Source organism: Bombina bombina, chromosome 1 (genome assembly GCF_027579735.1).
Source record: "Bombina bombina isolate aBomBom1 chromosome 1, aBomBom1.pri, whole genome shotgun sequence".
NCBI lineage: Eukaryota > Metazoa > Chordata > Amphibia > Anura > Bombinatoridae > Bombina > Bombina bombina.
In genome coordinates, this window is record NC_069499.1 from 474,203,842 (window position 1) to 474,224,811 (window position 20,970).

At 35.1% G+C, this 20,970-nt stretch overlaps 1 protein-coding gene across 2 annotated transcripts in view; it reads left to right on the top strand.

The window, feature by feature from the left end:
* OSBPL6 (oxysterol binding protein like 6) overlaps positions 1-20,472 on the top strand; it is a 664,468-nt gene extending 643,996 nt beyond the window's left edge. For both annotated transcript variants that reach the window (XM_053698504.1, XM_053698502.1), the window contains 4 exons: positions 12,908-13,052; positions 13,817-13,943; positions 15,179-15,301; positions 18,958-20,472. In XM_053698504.1, coding sequence (XP_053554479.1) covers positions 12,908-13,052; positions 13,817-13,943; positions 15,179-15,301; positions 18,958-19,066 — 504 coding nt within the window. In that variant the 3' untranslated portion in view covers positions 19,067-20,472. The remainder of the gene's footprint in view (positions 1-12,907; positions 13,053-13,816; positions 13,944-15,178; positions 15,302-18,957) is intronic.
* The last annotated feature ends 498 nt before the right edge of the window (positions 20,473-20,970 follow it).

Genomic DNA, 20,970 nt, shown 5'->3' on the forward strand with positions numbered 1-20,970 from the left:
ATTATTCCTATTTAAAACTAAATACTTACCTATAAAATAGACCCTAAGCTAGCTACAATATAACTAATAGTTACATTGTATCTAGCTTAGGGTTTATTTTTATTTTACAGGCAAGTTTGTATTTATTTTAACTAGGTACAATAGTTATTAAATAGTTATTAACTATTTAATAACTACCTAGTTAAAATAAAGACAAATTTACCTGTAAAATAAATCCTAACCTAAGTTACAATTACACCTAACACTACACTATAATTAAATGAATTACCTAAATTAACTACAATTAAGTGTTAGGTTTTATTAAGGGTATTGGGTGGGTTTTAGAGTATGTTTGGGTGTGTGGGTGGTGGGTTTTAATGTTGGGGTATTGTACTTTTTTTTACAGGTAAAAGAGCTGATTACTTTGGGGCAATGCCCCGCAAAAGGCCCTTTTAATGGCTATTTGTAATTTAGTATAGGGTAGGGCTTTTTATTATTTTGGGGGGCTTTTTTATTTTATTAGGGGGATTAGATTAGGTGTAATTAGTTTTAAAAAATTTTAATTATTTTATTATTTTCTGTAATTTAGTGAGGGGGGTTCGTACTTTAGATAATTGTTTTAAATTGTATTTAATTGTATTTAGTTTAGGTAATTAATTTAATTATAGTGTAGTGTTAGGTGTAATTGTAACTTAGGTTAGGATTTATTTTACTGGTAAGTTTGACTTTATTTTAACTAGGTAGCTATTAAATAGTTAATAACTATGTAATAACTATTCTACCTAGTTAAAATAAATACAAAGTTGCCTGTAAAATAAAATAAACCCTAAGCTAGCTACAATGTAACTATTAGTTATATTGTAGCTAGCTTAGGGTTTATTTTATAGGTAAGTATTTAGTTTTAAATAGGAATAATTTAGTTAATGATAGTTATTTTATTTAGATTTAATTAAATTATATGTAAGTTAGGGGGGTGTTAGGGTTAGGGTTAGGTTTAGGGGGTTAATAACTTTAATATAGTGGTGGCGACGTTGGGGGCGGCAGATTAGAGGTTAATAAGTGTAGGTAGGTTGCGGCGACATTGGGGCGGCAGATTAGGGGTTAATAAATAAAATGTAGGTGTCGGCGATGTTGGGGGCAGCAGATTAGGGGTTCATAAGTATAATGTAGGTGGCTGCGGTGTCCGGAGCAGCAGATTAGGGGTTAATAATATTATGCAGGTGTCTGTGATTTCGGGGAGGCGGATTAGGGGTTAATAAGTGTAAAATTAGGGGTGTTTAGACTCGGGGTTCATGTTAGGGTGTTAGGTGTAGACATAACTTTTATTTCCTCATAGGAATCAATGCGGCTGCGTTAGGAGCTTTATGCTGCTATTTTGCAGGTGTTAGGTTTTTTTTTCAGCCAGCTCTGCCCCCTAGATTCCTATTGGGAAATCGTGCACGAGCACGTTTTGCCAGCTCACCGCTACCGTAAGCAGCGCTGGTATTGAGGTGAGATGTGGAGCAAAGTTTTGCTCTCCGCTCACTTTTCTGCAGCTAACGCCGGGTATGTAAAACCCCGTAATACCAGCGTTGTCTGTAGGTGAGCGGTGAGGGAAAACTGCTCGTTAGCACCGCACAGCCTTACCGACAAAAACTCGTAATCTAGGTGACTGTCTTTTAAAATTATACAAAATCCTACAAAAATAAAAAAGATAAAAATGAATTTATCAAACTGGCCAACCCTCTTGGAAATGTCCAGAAATGAGTTATAACTAATATGTTGGTATTAAGCCACTTGGGAAAGATACAATCCAAATTAAAAATCCATTTGGATTCTACTAATAAAAGGCCAACTATTACGTATTTGAAAAAATTGTTCTAATGCTAAAAAATGGGAAAAGTAATCCTATCTCCTAAAAGGGAGTTTTATAGAAGGTCGGAATAATGTGCAAAACATTAATGAGACTAGAAAAGAAGTTCCCAACTTTCATATGAACATAAAATTATTAAAGAGGAAAAGAAAATTAAAGGACCAGTACACTCAGTGAAATAAACTCCAGTATCTACAATTGCGCAGTTGTCATGACTATAAAAATGTATACTGATGAATAAATTTTGTAAAATTCTGTATAAATTTTACCTTTTGTAACACTGCTTGTAGTTGCATCTTGACAATTGTGGAACACCCAAGCAAAAGGGCTGTACTTCCATGCTACTTTACCACGCCCCACAGCCTATCCAAACCACTTATTTAATGATATCCAAATCATTTCCCTTAGAAATGCTCATTCTGTATTCAGCCACAATCTCCAAGCAACAAGCAGGGGTATAGAAAACAATCGTTTTTTTCTGTGTAATTGTATGGGTGATTATTTATAAATAAAATAACCAAATTATCAGTACTAAAAAAAATATTACCATCAAAATTCAAAATTGTTTTCTATAACCCCTGTTTGTTGCTTGTAGATTGTGGCTGAATACACAAACAGGGGTTATAGAAAACAGTTATGAATTTTGATAGTAATATAGTGTGAAATAAAACTGAAATATAACCAAAAGCAGAAATAAAACCAAGATTAGAGCATTGTATAAATTCTAACAGCTATATGTGTTGGCATACATTTGCAATGTAAACAAATTTGATGTTGCTATTCCAACTCCAAAAATAAATTTGATGTTGCCTTTTCAATACCAAAGCTAAATTTTAAATGCTATGTTGCTATTTCAACACCAACTCTAACAGCTAGATGTGTTGGCATACATTGGCAATGTAAAAGTTGAATAATTGGAAAAAAAAATGTATGTTGCTATTTCAACATCAAAAATTAATTTTTCAATTGTATGTTGTTATTTCAACACCAACCAATTCTAACAGCTAGATGTGTTGGCATACATTTGCAATGTAAACACATTTTATGTTGCTATTCCAACTCCAAAAATAAATTTGAACACCAAAAATGAAATTTTAAATTGTATGTTGTGATTTCAACACCAACTCAAATGTATGTCAACACATCTAGCTGTTAGCGTTGGTTTTGAAATAACAACATACAATTTAAAATTTTATTTTTGGTTTTTAAATATCAACATAAAATTTATTTTTGGAGCTGAAATAGCATTTTTTCAATCCAATTTTTGCATTGAAAATGTATACCAACACATCTAGCTGTTAGAGTTGGTTTGCAAATAACAACATACAATTTAAAATTTTATTTTTGGTGTGTAAATAGCTACATAAAATTTATTTTTGGGGCTGAAATAGCAACATAAAATATAAATAAATGTGAAAAGCAACAGCAAGAGAGGGAAGAAATAAGGCCGGCAGCTGAACTTAGACCTTTCACACGCTGACTTCAGAGCTGGGAGCCCGGCACTTGCAGCACTCGTGTGTGAGACAGGAATATGTTGCAGTATGAAGGGCAGCTAAAAGCAATCGCCTGCTCTATAACTGCATAGCTGAAATGGGGGATGTACAGAGTGCCAGTTTCTCTGCACTGACCCTGATTATTAGCACTAAGTCCAGATGTCCCCTGGACCAATCCGCTGGGCTGCTTACCAGATTAAAGGTGCAGAAAACGTTTTTTTTCCCCACATCTTCTACAGAATGCAGTTTTGATTATTTTTATTTTCACATGACAGCATGTTGAGGGCGGGTCACAACAGGGATGAAAGGGCTAAACGTACGTATTAATTTGGCAAGCAAGGGTATAGACAAGCCTCTTAAATTCATTGTAGAAAAAATACAAATTAATTTTATAGGCAAACTTTCTTGTTTATTGTTTCAGTCTGTCATACGCTAATTATAAATTACTTTCAATGAAAAATAAAACATTATTTGGGTGAACTGTTCCTTTAATATTCAGTTTATTACATAATTTAGTGAAAATAGACACATTATTGAAAAAATCATTAGAAAACATTGCCATTTCTTAAAGGGAGATATCATAGGAGAGAAATTGATAGAAGTACCCGATTTGTTTTTTAAAAAAAACACAAAATTTGAAAACTATTTTAGTACCAAGTGTTCCTAAATCTAAAAATACTCTGTGACGCCAATTTGGAAGGTAAGAAAATAAGAGGATTCTTTACATGCAGAACATTTAAAGCGACATGGCCTTAAAACCAATTTACCTCTTAGAATGTGGGTGATGTTTACAATAAATAGGGCAAACATCACAGAGCTTAAAAGATAGAATTAGAGAACACCTTAAGTGGACGAGAGTTGACATCGCCTTGTATAAACATTTTAAAGATCATCATAATGGTAGTACTTCTAATTTAAAATACATGGGGATGTGTAAAGTACCTAAACAATGGAGAGGTGGGGTTTCAGAAAAAAAACCTTTATATGTAAAATTCAAATGTATTTTTTATTGTGGATTATATCTTCCCCAAGGGGCTCAATGGCAACATTGAGATTTTTCCCCTCTTATAATTATTTTGTTAGACTTTTTTCACTTTATGTATTTTAACTAATTTATTTTTTATCATATTTTACTGACTTAATAATATTTGTAAACCTTTATGAATATATGTATTTTTAAGTACTAATTATCAGGATTGTTTAACATTATATATTCAAATTTAAAAATTTGAAATTTATTTGAATTGTTAATGGATTATGGTTTGTCTTGTGTTAAATGTAAGATATGTTTATTAGTTATAAGTAATTTCTGGACACATCCAAGAGAGTTGACCAGTTTGATTAACTCAGTTTTACCTATTTGTATCTATTTTTATTTTTGTAGGATTTTGTAGCATTTTAAAGACAATATTAAACATCTTGTTTATATATATGATTTTTAGATTTCTTTTTATATAATACTTTTTGTTATAAAGTTTCTATGCATGTTCTTATGTTCATTTTTAGATTTCTGCATATGTATATCTTACACTTACTCTTAAAAACAAGTTTACATTATGGGGCTGATTTATCAATGTCTGGCTGTCCGACAGATATCACTGAATGCCGACAGCATACGCTGTCTGCATTTAACATTGCACAAGCAGTTCTGGTGAACTGCTTGTGCAATGCCACCCCCTGCAGATTCGCAGCCAATCGGCCGCTAGCAGGGGGTGTCAATCAACCCAATTGTACACGATCATGCGGATTGATGTCCGCCGCCTCAGAGGAGGCGTATGAGTTAAGGGGCTTCTTAACTCCTGTTTCCGGCGAGCCTGAAGGCTCACGCAGAAACAGATGCATTGGAGCTGATTGACTGTTTAAAAAATCGGCCCCATAGTGTGTTATTTTTATACTACACAATTTTTTATACGTTTTTACTTCAATATAAATACTGCCCATGCAGCCACTCATTTATGTTAAGCTTTTACAAACACTTTATATCAAGTATTTGATAAATATTAAATATCAAGTGTTTCAATATATATAAAATGCCCATTTATTTATGGCAAGCTTTAACAAATATTAAATATGGTGATCTATTCATGTTATATTAACAAGGCTCCCAGTCCAAAAAGTATTTTCCGATATATACTACAAACCTCGTACCACGGATGACTTAAAATATTAAAAACCAAACCTCGTACCACAAGTACGAAAAAACACTTTTTTTTTTTTATTTTCAGGCATGCTTTATACAAGGTCCTTGTCTGTTCGTATATGCCATTTTACATATGGGCAATGGCCTTTATACAAAGTGTATTCGTTTAAATATAAGAAGCCATTTCCTTTATGGGCATTATGTTACTAAAAGCTGTTGTGATGTAATTTCACTAATCAGGATATGCCTTTTGATTGGTTGATGTATGGTATTTATTAAGGTCTACAATTGAGCAGATACCTGTCTTAAATGTGTTGACCCAACATTGTTATTCTGCTCAAACTATCCAGTTATATCTGGTAAGCCTTTTTCGTGGTAATTAGGAATTTATCTTCTATAGCATTTTTGCACTATGTTGAAGTTTATTTTCTAGATCAAGATCAATATATGAAGTCATTATTTCTATCACCTAAATTTGGAACATATATTGGATCATTGGGATTAATCCAGGACTTTTAATATATTGAAGTCACAGAAACTTTTTTTTGGATACCTTTTTAGATTCTTTTTTTTTTCCTTCTTTTTATACCGGTATATTACTTTGGACTAAAACTATTATTATAATTTTTAGTATATGCACATATACGACTAGTCTTAAAGCCCGTTACATGGGCCAGAATCACCTCTCCCTCATCCCCCCTCCCTGCCGCTCTCAACTTTTTTTCTGCAGCATAGCGGTCCCACCCGCCCCCTTCAGCAATGAGCCGCCCCCCCCACCTCCCTCTTAACCCTCCCACACCACCAATTTAGCAGCATAGTGGTCCCACCAGCTCCCGCCCCCTCCAGCGATGATCCGCCCACCCGCCTCCCTTCTAACTTCTCGCGCAGACACTCACCACTACTGAGTCTCACAGCGGACATACGCAGTCTCCTACTGATCACCAGACCCTGCTGCTTACGGACAGGTATGTTTGTCTCGTGATGCAGTCTCTACTGCGCATGACTGCATCGGACAAACATACCTGGCCTTTTATAATATAGGTATATGGTATTACAGTTAAAAAAAACCTTTATCCAAACTGCTTGGGATTGGAAAATGTTTAAATTTCAGAATAGTTGGGATTTTGGGATTCCGGATTTGGGGATTTGTACCTGTATGTATATGTTTTTAATTTACAATAATAAATGATGTACACTTTTTATTAATTCACTCAAGCCTATCTTTGTGCTGCTCCTAATTTTCATAATTTATAGGGAGAATCTTAGCAGAGTGAAATAAAATATAAGTATATCCATCTATAGTCAGGCAATATTATTGGGATTCAGAGGAGCAAACTAAAGGAGGGGGGTAATCAATCAATTCTAACATTAAATAATAGAAGTGCAATTAACATCTTTAAATTAGTTAAACAAAAATAGTAACAAATAGTTTTCAAAATGGATATACTAACTTAAACTGAATTAAAAATCTAATATTGTTACAAACGTTAGTAAGAACCATGACTTTTCCATTCAAATTCTGCAGTTACATGAGATTTAAAGGGACACTGACACCTAAAAAAATTTCTTTCGTGATTCAGATGCAATTTTAAGCAATTTTCTAATTTACTCCTATTATCAATTTTTCATCGTTCTCTTGCTATCTTTATTTGAAAAAGAAGGCATCTAAGCTATTTGTTTGGTTCAGGACCCTGGAAAGCATGTGTTCATTGGTGGATGAATTTATCCACCAATCAGCAAGAACAACCCAGGTTGTTCACCAAAAATAGGCCGGCATCTAAACTTACATTCTTGCATTTCAACTATAGATACCAAGAGAATGAAAAAAAATTAATAATAGGAGTAAATTAGAAAGTTGCTTACAATTGCATGCTCTATCTGAATCACGAAAGAAACAATGTGGGTTCAATTTCCCTTTAACTAAGTAGCAGAAGATTTTCCTGCAATCTCTGTTCACAAGCAGAAACAGGTATACATCAAACTATCTAACATATGTGCTTAACATTTTTAACTTCGACAAATGAAGGAATTTAAAACTTACAAAAAATAAATAAATTCTTGGTTAATTGATTTAAATAACATTTTAAAACATATTTATCTGGAAAAAAGTGATATGTGAAGATGGAACATCCGCAGAGCTGGAAATAAAACAGAAAACGAGAATTGTGTTCTGTTTGAAAGTCAGGTAGTCATACTGGATTGTGCAGAATCTGAAGTTTTTCTCTAATATTTGTGGACGGTAGTCCATTGTGGACATTGTTCTTTAGCCTGTAAGGTATCTAAATTTCCGATAGCTGATTTGTCAGCAGTCTCTAGGGTTTCAGGTATAGGGAAAGACAAATTGAGGTTACTAGTGAGTCTAATTATGATAAGTCTTTATTAACCATGAATGATGAGGCTCTCCTTTTTTCTATGGTCGCTGAACAGAGATCATGAAAAAGTTGAATAACATTTCCTTGATATGTGATAGATGGTTTTGCTTTTAGCCCTTATTTCTTCTTTATCCTTATAATGTAGAAATTTTACGATAACATCTCTTGGTGCTGCCGATGGGTTAGGCCGCAGTCTCAAGGCCCTGTGTGCTCTTTCCATAGAGCTCGGTGACTGGAGAATGGTATTAAAGAGATCTACTAAGTAAGTTTTTAAAGCATCTGGGTCAATGTTCTCAGATATGCCTCTTATCCTCAGATTGTTACGTCAACCACTGTTTTCCAAATCCTCTATCCTTTCCTCCAATTTCTGTATTAAGTATTCATGATGTGAGAGCTGTTGTGTAGATGAGGAAACCATATTATTCAGTGTATCTTGACCATCTTCAAGTACTTCAATCCCAGATCTCATTTCATTGATATCTTTCTGAAGTAAGGATAGTTAAGATTTTATAAAGGTCATTGATACCCCACTTTGATGGAAGTGCAATGATGGTAGATTGTATTTGAGAAAGCAGATCTTGAGGGATAGACAGAGCTTGTGTGGTTGCTTGATACACCATCTTATCTGTAGCTATCATAGTGGTGGTAGCATCTTTAGGGTTTGGTTCTTGTAAATTAAAAAAAGTGTTCAGTTTGAATAGTGGAGGTTGGCCTGCTGCCTTTAACGACTTATTTCCATGCCATATGAGCTAACACAGATTATAATATCTTAAATAATAATCTATTTTAGTATAGTATGGGAAAAACGGTGTTTAACTACCACCATGCTATATTCCAACAGCAAATATTGGTGATCTGATCTCTGGTTAATGATTTCTAGTGCAAAGTGGCCCTTGCTATTTTTGCATTTATTGGGAGATAAAAGACTAAGTAAAATGCAGTATAATCCCAGATCATTGAGCTGCTTCAGAGAATAATAGAACACCACAATAATTTCTATATTAGAGATGTGCATTTGGCAGTTTTGTTCACTTCAGAATGCGGACGTAGAAGGATGCTTTTGGTATTTGCTCTCTTCAGAGCTGAATATCCTCTTGTGCAAGTGAAACACACTAAGATCTATAAAAATACAGATCTTGGTGTGTTTCACTTGCAAATGAGTCTTTATTCAACCATAGTTAAGATAATAAGGCTTGGCAACATTGTTATACAGATAGGAAGATAATATTAACACGGCTGGATTGGCCTACCAGGACACCAGGAGATTTTCCGGTGGGCTGCACCATTGGAGCTGGCCAGCTACAATTTAAAGGGTTACTAAATATTTTCTTTTTTAGCCAAAATGGAACCCACATTTCAACACAAATATATAAACAATAAATAACTTACCTATTTTGATTCTGAAACTAAGCTGCATAACGGCATTAAAACAAGTTTATCATTTGATGATGACGACACTTAATCCAGCCCCTCCAATATGTCCTAGCGGATCTCTATTTTGTGCATATCATTAAAAGCCGATTTTGGCACATTGCGCATGCGCACTTTAATTCTTCAAATAGGGCATGCGTTTGCTCTGGGTGAAGCCGAAATTACACATAGTAATCAGAGTCATGCTTGCGCATTGGTTATCAAGAAAGTGACATATTCAATGATGGTTTGCGCTATCTTGCGCATGCTCATCACGGACATCTGCCGCCATCTTGCAACTAGGGTTGTCAACCCTGCTTAGACAACGCTGAACGCTACCAATGGAGTGGGTTTGGAAAAGGTTAAAAATTCACAATTTGCTGCAAAACGGTTAGTATTTGAAACAGATAGGGCATTGTAAAGGACTTTATTTTTGTAAGTTTTTTGCATTGGTCAATAGTTATTTTCTGACTTCAGTATCCCTTTAAGGGGGTGGTGCTGCATGTGAGGCAATGCAGCAGTATCTCCTTTCTTCTTCTCTGAGCTATACGTATTAAGGTCACAAATTATTTCCTTGTAAGTTTTATTTCCTAAGCCATGTACCATTGAATGATGTCTAATGTCTAGTCAAGTCACACTGTGTCTTTTCCAGATCACACTACGGATAAGCAATTCCATACTTTGAAAGGGAGTCATGATGAAATTGGGTTGTAGGTTACAATAACAAGTTTACAATAACAACAATCTGGATTTTTTTTATTACAAACTAATAGAATATAATTTAAAAATATATATATTGGGGAAGAAGTACCCCAGTAATCCCCTTGATTACATGTGCATTATGTGTGCATTCCACAGACCCAACGTAAAATAGGGCTGATCTTTTTTCCAGGGCTGCTTTTTATTCACAGTACTGCCCTGGATATTAATGTTATCTATAACATGGATGAGGCCATATTAATTTTGGCAGGACGTATTTAACATGTAGTGATATAATGCCCCTTATTCACAGGTGGTACTCACGCCAATGCAGAGAAGAAATAATAGAAATGTAAAAGCAGTTCAGTTCAGTTAGATCTGCATGGCTGTTATGCTGATTGGTCCTTCTATGTTGTAGTAGGCCCTGCCAGGAGTGTTGCTGTGCTCCTAACAGCCATGTGGTGTTCTTCAGGCCAAAAATTGCACCTCACAAGCAGAAAGCTCAACACTGCAGAGATGTCCGGTCTCCGCCTCTCTTGTCTTACCTTCGTCTGTGTACTACGTGCTGCGTCACGGGTGAACCGTCCTTACAAAAGAGGAGATAAGATGGCACTTTGGGTCCCACCGGAAAATAACGTGGAGATATCGCCACCAAATCCCGCCTGCACTGGCCCAAAACTTGGTTGAGCAGCCTCCTCACTATGACATAACACTGCTCTAGCAGGGTGGCAATTCATCTCCTTGTGGTAGCGACTTGCAGGGCAGTGGGGGGGGGGGGGGGTGAAATCATTTAGTCAGCTCACAGTGTGGCCATGTTCCTGCACGTTTGAGTACGTCCCTTCAGTAAAGGTGAATTTCTACAAAGGATGGGTATATTATGAGCAGTGGAAATATCCTCTACATAGTCTATTGATCCAGAATTTGCAAGACCCCCAAGTATAAACTAGCTCTGATTAACTTTTTTCAAGTCCATATATTTCTGATGACTACTATAGAATAACACTTCTTGAGTACTTTTTGATGATTATTATAACATATGCTTGTAACATCAATGTTATGATACACCATGTGCTGCATTCTTTAGCATGTTAGTCATATTTATGTACATTTGCACCTTGTGTGCATACTGGGTGATCTGTGCCACAGGCATGTTTTCTCACCAGAGGTAAAGGCCATTATTGGCTTAGACTAACTAACAGATCATACAGCTGGATTAAAATACCTTTTGTCAGTATAACTAATATACTGTTAGTCCTGTGCTCTGACTGCTCTACAGAGACAGCTAAGCTCAAGCTTACAGTTTTTTTAAACAAGGACATGCTGTTACATAATTGTAGTCTTTATGGCTACGTTGATATGGTGTAAAGTCTCTAGATCAGTTGCAGGGAAGACTAAGAGAACTATTTATCAAGCTCTGTATGGAGCTTGAGGGGCTTTGTTTCTGGCGAGTCTTCTGACTCGCCAGAAACAACAGTTATGAAGCAGCGGTCTAAAGACCGCTGCTCCATAACCATGTCTGCCTGCTCTGAACATGAGTACGATCTGGTTGATTGACACCTCCCTACTGGCGGCCCATTGGCCACGAGTCTGCAGGGGGCAGCATTGCACCAGCAGCTCTTGTGAGCTGCTGGTGCAATGCTGAATATGGAGAACTTACCCAAATGCAACTATCCATAGCTGCCACCCTTCTCCTAACTCCTGTTATCCCTAATAGTGACTACAACTCACACAACCTTCTTTACTTCCCTTCCACCAAATTACCTGCTCACTCTCAGGGGAAATTCCCATTTGACCCTCTTCATACACATCTACCTAAAGAAAAAAAATCCCAGTACCCAAGGGACTATTAACCAATGTCTCTGAACGCTAAACCTCCGAATCAGATGAGTATCCAGGCTCAATTTTGAGAGTTACAGGCATGTCGTCTTGAGATTAAAGCTTTCCATGATTTCCCTATGCCGGTATATAAAAGGGGACCCAATACTAAAGACAAGCTGGTTAAAGCAAATATTGGAGGCAGTAAATCAGAACTGTATTATATATATATATATATATATATATAATTATTTTAAAAAATATATAGGTCTATACCTATATATCTATATGAATATATATACAGGTATAGATATATACATATATATATATAAATATATATATATATATATATATATATATATATATATATATATATATATATTTAAAAAAATACTAGGAACATTGGAATGTAAAATATTTACAATATACTATATTTACTTATGTTGTGTTTGGTGCACATTTTTTTAACTCTTACCCTTTACGCAAGGTCTTCACACAAACCTGACGCACACAAATTTACTTTGCGCTCAAACAAACACGTTTACTGGATATGTGGATGTTAGCCACTTGTAATTTGGCCCAGAAATTGGAATAGCCAACAGACAGCTTGGTTTTGGTTACTGGATGAGGTAGTGGTTATTAGCAGAAAGGTTTGCTAATAATATATTGTATTCACAACCTTAGAGTGTGTAGCTTGGGGGAGACTAGGTAGAAACATTATGCTAGTGACTGTCATTTATATTAAGGGTTTTAATACAGTTCCAAGAATAAAAAAGCCAGACCAAGGAAATAAAACTTGAAAATAAGTATAATCTGATTATTACAGGGCTATGATTTATTTTGGGTTATGATTTATTTTGAGTTAAGAGATACAGTTTTAGTAGCTTTATTTATTAATCCAACCTTGATATCAAAATGGTGATATTTAAAATGTCATATTATAAAAGTAGAGACTTCATTATTATAATTGAATGTGGGTTTTTAAAAAAACAAAAAGCAAACAAGGAATCTTTGATCAAATTTAAAACTATGCACTCATAATATTTTTTTATAGAATATTTAAAATGTGTAAGACTCTTGAACACTAATGGTAATTAGAATGATGATAATTCTAGGTTTATTGTTTTTTTATTGTATTTATTTTTAGGGGAATTATTGGAGCTCAAGTGTAAATGAAGTTCATGGAGTTGTAATGGATCAAGAAGGGAAGGTTGTGCATAGGCTATTTGGTAAATGGCATGAAGGACTTTATTGTGGAGTTGCACCCTCTGCCAAATGCATATGGAGGCCAGGTAAGATGGCTAAACTTTAAATTACACGTACCTAAGCGATACCACCCTCTAACCACCATCAAGAACCTCAGCACAGTGACTATAAAGTTGTCTTCCATTTGTTCCTCTTCCTGCTATGTTTAGCCTGTGATACCATGATTAAGGGCAATCAATGCTTACCTGAAACATTGCATTTGTTTGTAAGACCCAGTAAAATCAATAAAGGCGCTGCTGCATATCCTTGATTAAGTGTAGGATTGGTGGTGACTCCCTGCAGTATGCACTGCAGTGTTGCTGTCCCTGTATGCTAAATTATATTTTATTTAGCTGCCAACAACCCATATATGAGGAGTGAAGCCTTGGTGTGCTAACGCCACAGGGCAGCATGCTTGTTTTACTGTGTTGTTTTGTTTATACTTTTTTTGCTTTCCGAGCAGTATTTCATTATCATGCCCATTTTACAGTAGCAAGACATTGTAAGACAGTAGTTCCCAGTCAAAGTCTTATCAAGATTATAAAATGAATGTTTACCAGTTGCATGAGAGTGGATTTAGTGATAAACTGTTCTAAGTGAGAGGGGTCTTAACACAGAAGCTATACACATTTAGTATATGTGCTACTGAATCAAACACAGGAACTTAATTTTTAAGTTTTGTTTTATGAAAATCCACTAAAAAAGACAACAAAAAAACTGAAACAAAAAAATAACATTAAAAATGTAATTCATTGGTTTAAAAAATAATTACACACTTGATTGTAATAAAAATTGTTTCTGATTTTTTTAGGGTCAATGCCAACTAATTACGAACTTTATTATGGATTTACAAGATTTGCTATTGAACTGAATGAACTAGATCCAGTTCTAAAAGATTTTCTTCCAAGTACTGATGCAAGGTTTAGGCCAGATCAAAGGCAAGTATTTCTCTCATACCCTTATAGAGGCATATAAAGGTAATGTATGTGGGTGTATGCCTTGAGCCTTCATGAAGTAGGTAGACATTTTCTTATTGGATATGCTTTATATCTTAAATATGTGTTTTAGAATACCAGTAAAAGCCCTGGTGGATCAGAAAATAGTGCACTTGTTTTAGTATGAGAAACCTTTTATATATTCCAGCAGTTTATTAAAGGAGGCTGTAAAGAAAATGGCACAAAGATGTTTTCTAGAATAGTAAGTCTAAAATCAGGCGTATTACAAATGTTATGAGGCTCAAAGAAATTTAAGGAAATTGCAGGGAGAAGTGTCCAAACTGTAAGAAGAGTGCAACTACTTCAGGCTGTCCAGCTACTATTCTGCAGAATGCAATTCTGGGTGATGGATTTAAACTAAACAAAAGTGGTTTCATGTAAGTTCCATTCCTTACAGTCTTCAGATATTAGAAATCCATCTTAACATATTTCCTAGTTCATGTCTTCTGAGATGCAACCTTTTGCTCAGAAGGTCATTAGGTAAAAGGGCGGAAAATAAACTGCTCTATAGTAAAATGTCAAAAATATATTCTGTTTAAATGAAACATAAATATGTATGTCTATATAAAGTGTTAACATATACAGAAAGACCCAGAAAAAATATGTTGGATCCAAACAGAGAAAAGGAATTAGGATCAATGTGTGTGCTTCAAGTAGAAAGAGTAGTATTGTGATGATCAAAAACTTGCCAGCATGGAGAGAAATCAAACCATTTTGTAGACCTTAGATTGTAATGTAGGAGTCTCTCACATACAGAACCCTGCATAGTGAGATGAACATCACTTAATGTAAAATTTGAGTTTTTAATTTTTTTTGAGGGACCTCGCCATACTGACGAGACATCTTAGATCATCTAGCCTAAGTGGAGAACTGTAGATCATTGGGCCCTTAGTGTGGGAGAGACTAGATAAAATGCAATTGAGGCAGGCTTTAGCCTAGGCCATAGATTGAACAGTACTGTTTTTATACACTGTTTAATAGCTATCTTAGTTGTAACTATCATTATTTCAGAAAGTTCCTTAGTTTTTCAGGTCCAACTTAATGTAGTACAGTAGAGATGGTGGCCTATCGCAAACACTATTTTGTAGTGGATTAACATAAGCAGGAAATGTACTTGAATAAGTGTTTCAAAACCAGGGAAGAAATATTTTTTATGAAATGTGACTCTTTAATCTTAGATGGCTAGAAGAAGGGAATATAGATGCTGCAGCCAGAGAAAAGCAAAGAATTGAAGAATTGCAAAGAAATCGGAGAAAACTCCTTGAAGAAAATCATGTAGAATACACACCAAAGTATTTTCGGTATGTTTCTGATAAGCAGTGCCCTTATTCTCAAAGTTTAAGGTCAAGTAGATATGGAAATTGTGGTTCTACTCACTACACATAGGTAATTATGTATATAACAATTATTGGGACATATTTTAAAACATAACCGTTGGGTCAGGTAGAGTTAATGCGGAGGCCCCAAGAGATTTTACTGGCCCCTGTCATTCCCCAATTAAAAGTACCATGACTAGAACAGAAAAAACATCTTGTACTCATCGGGAAGCAAAGAGAAGCCCAGACCTCATCCATCATCTCTAAATGTCAGGACAGCTAGTCAACATGGTGTCCTTTTTGCCGCAAATAAAAAATATACGGCTAGATTACGAGTTTTGCGGTATGAGTGAAAGAGCATCGTTATGGCTCTTTTTCACTACCGCTGGTATTAGGAGTCTTGCAGATATAGCTGTACCGCACACTTTTTTGGCCCTAACGCAACTAAACTACCGCAGCTTTCAAAAAGTCCTTTTTCAATGGGACTTACATAGCGCCGGTATTACGACTTTGCCTGTCCGGCCAAAAAGTGAGTGGTACAGCCTATAACTACAAGATCCATACCGTAAACTGAAAGTCAGTAGTTATGGCTTTTATGCTACAGAGCTGTAACATAAAAGCCATAACTAAAGTGTTACAAAGTACACTAACACCCATAAACTACCTATTAACCCCTAAACTGAGGCCCTCTCGCATTGCAAACACTAAAATAAAATTATTAACCCCTAATCTGCCGCTCCGGACATCGCCGCCACGATAATAAACATATTAAACCGCCGCACTCCCGCATCGCAAACACTAGTTACATATTATTAACCCCTAATCTGCTGTACCTAACACCGCCGCAACCTACATTACTGTTATTAACCCCTAATCTGCTGCCACTATACTAAAGTTATTAACCCCTAAACCTAACCCTAAGTGTAACCCTAACACCCCCTAATTTCAATGTAATTAAAATAAATCTAAATAAAAATTACTATCATTAACTAAATAATTCCTATTTAAAACTAAATACTTACCTGTAAAATAAACCCTAAGCTAGCTACAATATCATAGTTACATTGTAGCTATCTTAGGTTTTATTTTTATTTCACAGCTAAGTTTGTATTTATTTTAACTAGGTAGACTAGTTAGTAAGTAGTTATTAACTATTTACTAGCTACCTAGCTAAAATAAATACAAATTTACCTGTAAAATAAAACCTAACCTGTCTTACACTAACACCTAACCTTACACTACAATTAAATAAATTACATTAATTACATACAATTAACTAAATTACAAAAAAACCCCACTAAATTACACAAAATAAAAAAGAAATGATCAAAAAAGAAATGATCAAATATTTAAACTAATTACACCTAATCTAATTGCACTATCAAAATCAAAAAGCAGCCCCAAAATAAAAAAACCCTAGCCTAAAACGAAACAAAATGTAATATTTTAAGTTTGATATGTTTTAAAATATGCCTGTACTGTCTCAAATATGTCCTCTACAATAAAATATATTTAAAAAAAAAAATAATAATCGGAATTCAAGGGACGCCATCTTGGATGACGTCCCTTAAAGGAACTTTCATTCTTCCTTAGCCGTCAAGAGAAGAGGATGCTTGAAGATGGAGCCGCTCCGCGCCGGATGGATGAAGATAGAAGATGCCGTCTGGATCGAGACTTCTGCCGGCTTGGATGAAGACTTCGACCCGCTTGGATGAAGACTTCTGCGGGCTTCGCTGAGGACTTCTGCCGCTTAGTTGAGGATGGATGTCCAGTCTTCAAAAACTGTAAGTGGATCTTCGGGGGTTAGTGTTAGGTTTTTTAAGGGTTTATTGGGTGGGTTTTAATTTTAGATTAGGGGTTTGGGCTGAAAAAAAGAGCTAAATGCCCTTTTAAGGGCGATGCCCATCCAAATGCCCTTTTCAGGGCAATGGGGAGCTTAGGTTTTTTAGATAGATTTTTATTTGGGGGGTGGTTGTGTGGATGGTGGGTTTTACTGTTGGGGGGTTGTTTGTATTTTTTTTACAGGTAAAAGAGCTGATTTCTTTGGGGCAATGCCCCGCAAAAGGCCCTTTTAAGGGCTATTGGCAGTTTATTGTAGGCTAGGGTTTTTTTTATTTTAAGGGGGCTTTTTAATTTTCATAGGACTATTAGATTAGGTGTAATTAGTTTAAATATTTGATCATTTCTTTTTTATTTTGTGTAATTTAGTGTTTGTTTTTTTTGTAATTTAGTTAATTGTATTTAATTAATGTAATTTATTTAATTGTAGTGTAAGGTTAGGTGTTAGTGTAACTTAGGTTAGGTTTTATTTTACAGGTAAATTTGTATTTATTTTAACTAGGTAGCTAGTAAATAGTTAATAACTATTTACTAACTAGTCTAAATACAAACTTAGCTGTGAAATAAAAATAAAACCTAAGCTAGCTACAATGTAACTATTAGTTATATTGTAGCTAGCTTAGGGTTTATTTTACAGTTAAGTATTTCGTTTTAAATAGGAATTATTTAGGTAATAATAGTAATTTGTATTTAGATTTATTTCAATTATATTAATGTTAGTGGTGTTAGGGTTAGGGTTAGACTTAGGGTTAGGTTTAGGGGTTAATAACTTTAGTATAGTGGCGGCGATGTTGGGGGCGGCAGATTAGGGGTTATTAAGTGTAGGTAGGTGGCGGCGACATTGGGGGCAGCAGATTAGGGGTTAATAAGTGTAGGTAGGTGACGGCGACATTGGGGGCAGCAGATTAGTGGTTAATAAGTGTAATGTAGGTGTCGCGATGTCGGCAATGTCGGGGACAGCAGATTAGGGGTGTTTAGACTTGGGGTTTATGTTAGGCTGTTAGGTTTAAACATAAATTTTCTTTCCCCATAGGAATCAATGGGGCTGCGTTACGGAGCTTTACTCTCCTTTATTTCAGGTGTTAGGCTTTATTTTAGCCGGCTCTCCCCATTGATGTCTATGGGGAAATTGCGCACGAGCACGTAAAACCAGCTCAAAGCAGCACTGGTATTGGAGTGCGGTATGGAGCTCAATTTTGCTCAACGCTCACATATTTTTGCAAACCTGTAATAGCAGCGCTATAGGGAGGTGAGCGGTGACAATAACTTGCAAGTTAGTACCGAGCCGTTCATAACGCAAAACTCGTAATCTAGCCGATAGATAATAAAGATTCCACAATCAATGAGACCGAAAAACAATAACTATTTGTGTAGCTTACAAAAAATCTTTACCAGTGTCTCACATTCATGTATATGCATATTGACAAGAAGCAAACATTGGTCCCTTTGCTAACTTTTGCTCTATGTGTGTCCTTAAGTGAGGCTTATCTTTAGCAAGTAATCTGCTTGACTTACTCCTAATACATATTATTATATGTGTAGTTTAGTTTGGTGACTTCAGCAGCTTCAAGACTAAACATTAATAAGTTATATTTGAGGCAGGGCAAAAGAGAAATCATTAGGGAGAGACAGCCTTTCATTCCTCTTATACACCAGCAAACACAATGGATGCCACAGGTGAGCTTCTGCTGACTTATTGTTGTCCATGAACTGTTTATAGATTATCAATTTATTTGTCATTTTCCCTTGATACAAAGAGCAAAATGCTTAAAATTGTTTCTTTTTTAACCTCAAATTTGTAGGAAAATTATTGATGCCCATCAAAAGGAGACATGGGTTTCCAATGATACCTACTGGGAGCTTCGAAAGGACCCTGGATTTAGTAAAGTTGATTTGCCGGTGCTTTGGTGATATTAGAATGTGGATTTGGTGAACTTCTCTCTCTATCAACAGATCAACTATGCACAATTCAGTTTCATACTGCTACAAAACATTTTTGGACGCACAGAACACATGCCATTTGCTTTTATATTCATTTTTAAAATAGACATTTACTAATGTAATTTGTCAAACATTAGAGCTATATTTAGATAATTTGCTGCATTTGTACAGTTCTAGAATAGTAATATACACTGAATACACAGTGTAATAATATGTGCTGCTGAATGTTAGCCAAAGTTACATGTGCAGAGAAACCAAGGTCAATGCATTGCTAAGTAAAAGATCCAACATCATTTATGCCCCTAGAAGTCTACATTTCTAGATATCTGCTGAAGAACTAGAATCATGGGAAATATTTAAAGCATTTGTTAAATGACAAAGAATAACAGTGTCTTTAAACTGGTATTTTAAGACAGTGATATATTATCAAATTGTGTATTAAAATATATGCATAGCATATTGGCAAATAATTTACCAATAGGAACAGCAGATCAGTTTGTGCAATACCAGCAACAAAAGTGACAGTAAACTATTCTTATATAGCATATGTTATATATCATAAATATGTAAAACAATCTGTTTTACAAAACAGTAAAACCACAAAGCAAAATAGTGATTCTTTTACATCAAAATTCTCCTCATTACCACAAAAAACTGCTTATAGACTCACTCCATACTCAGGCTTAGAAATTGACTGTAAATGTCAAGATTTCAGCCTCTTTGTCACTCCTCACCTTACAAATATCTTTTCCAGAATCCATATAAACAAACAGCATGCATGGTCACATTAAGCTAAATTCATTAGATCAAAGGTTATGGTATCCAATACATGTGTGTAAAGATACAGGAAGTCGAAAGATCATTATTGGAGTCTACTACATATGTCCAAAGCTTCCAGTAAGAGAGCAATCACTGAGAGGGGCAAACGGTGTATATAAAAGTAAATGCAGTTTGTAAGATAGGTCTCACATAACAAATAGTTAAGTATGGTATGGGGATTCCCAGAAGAAGTCCCTATGGCAATGCCAAAGGCTATTGTAATTGAAACCATGTGACTTATTTTGGAAATAGTACACGCATTTCCCCCTTGTATAGCTTGACTGCATATATCCATTTTTGTTTACCAATTAGCCAGTGACTTCAGAAACATAAGCAAAAAAAATACCTACCTGTTGAAATGTTAAGCATAGTCACTGTTTTAATTGAACAAAGAAAAAACTTCTATAAGACAAATTAAATATCATGTGATTTAGCTTAGGTAAATTATAATATTCTTCGTAAAAAAATGTAATGCATTTTTTTTTTAATTATTGGTTTATAGCTTACTTTGTGAAAAACAACAAAGATTAATAAAATATATGTTGCCTTTCAATGGACTATCATATATCAAGCCTTTTATATGAAGGACAAATTACTCAAAAAGCTGCTCATTTTTGTTTTGTTTTTTGATAATTACATTTTAGCACTTCAGCTTTGTCTATGCAGCCTTTAGTATATTTTATGTAAGCATAAGACTTACATACATTATTGTGGTACATAATTAAAGATTCTATCAGAAAGAAAAACTAAATTTATACGTACCTGATCACATCTGGGAATATTCCCCTCCTGACTACTAGGAGGAGGCAAAATACACCTCAACATATTAGAGCTTTAAATTCACCCCACTTCCTATGATCCTCAGTCATACATATATCCAAATAAATGAGAGAAAAATAAAAGCAGGAAGATAAAGTGGGGCAAAGAAGTGTAAAACAAGTACTGCAGCCATCTGAACAAAAATAAAGAAAGTGCAAGGCCTCGTGAATTCTCACCATCATGAAAGAAATTAATTGATCAGGTAAGCATACATTTTGTTCGCTTTCATCAGATGG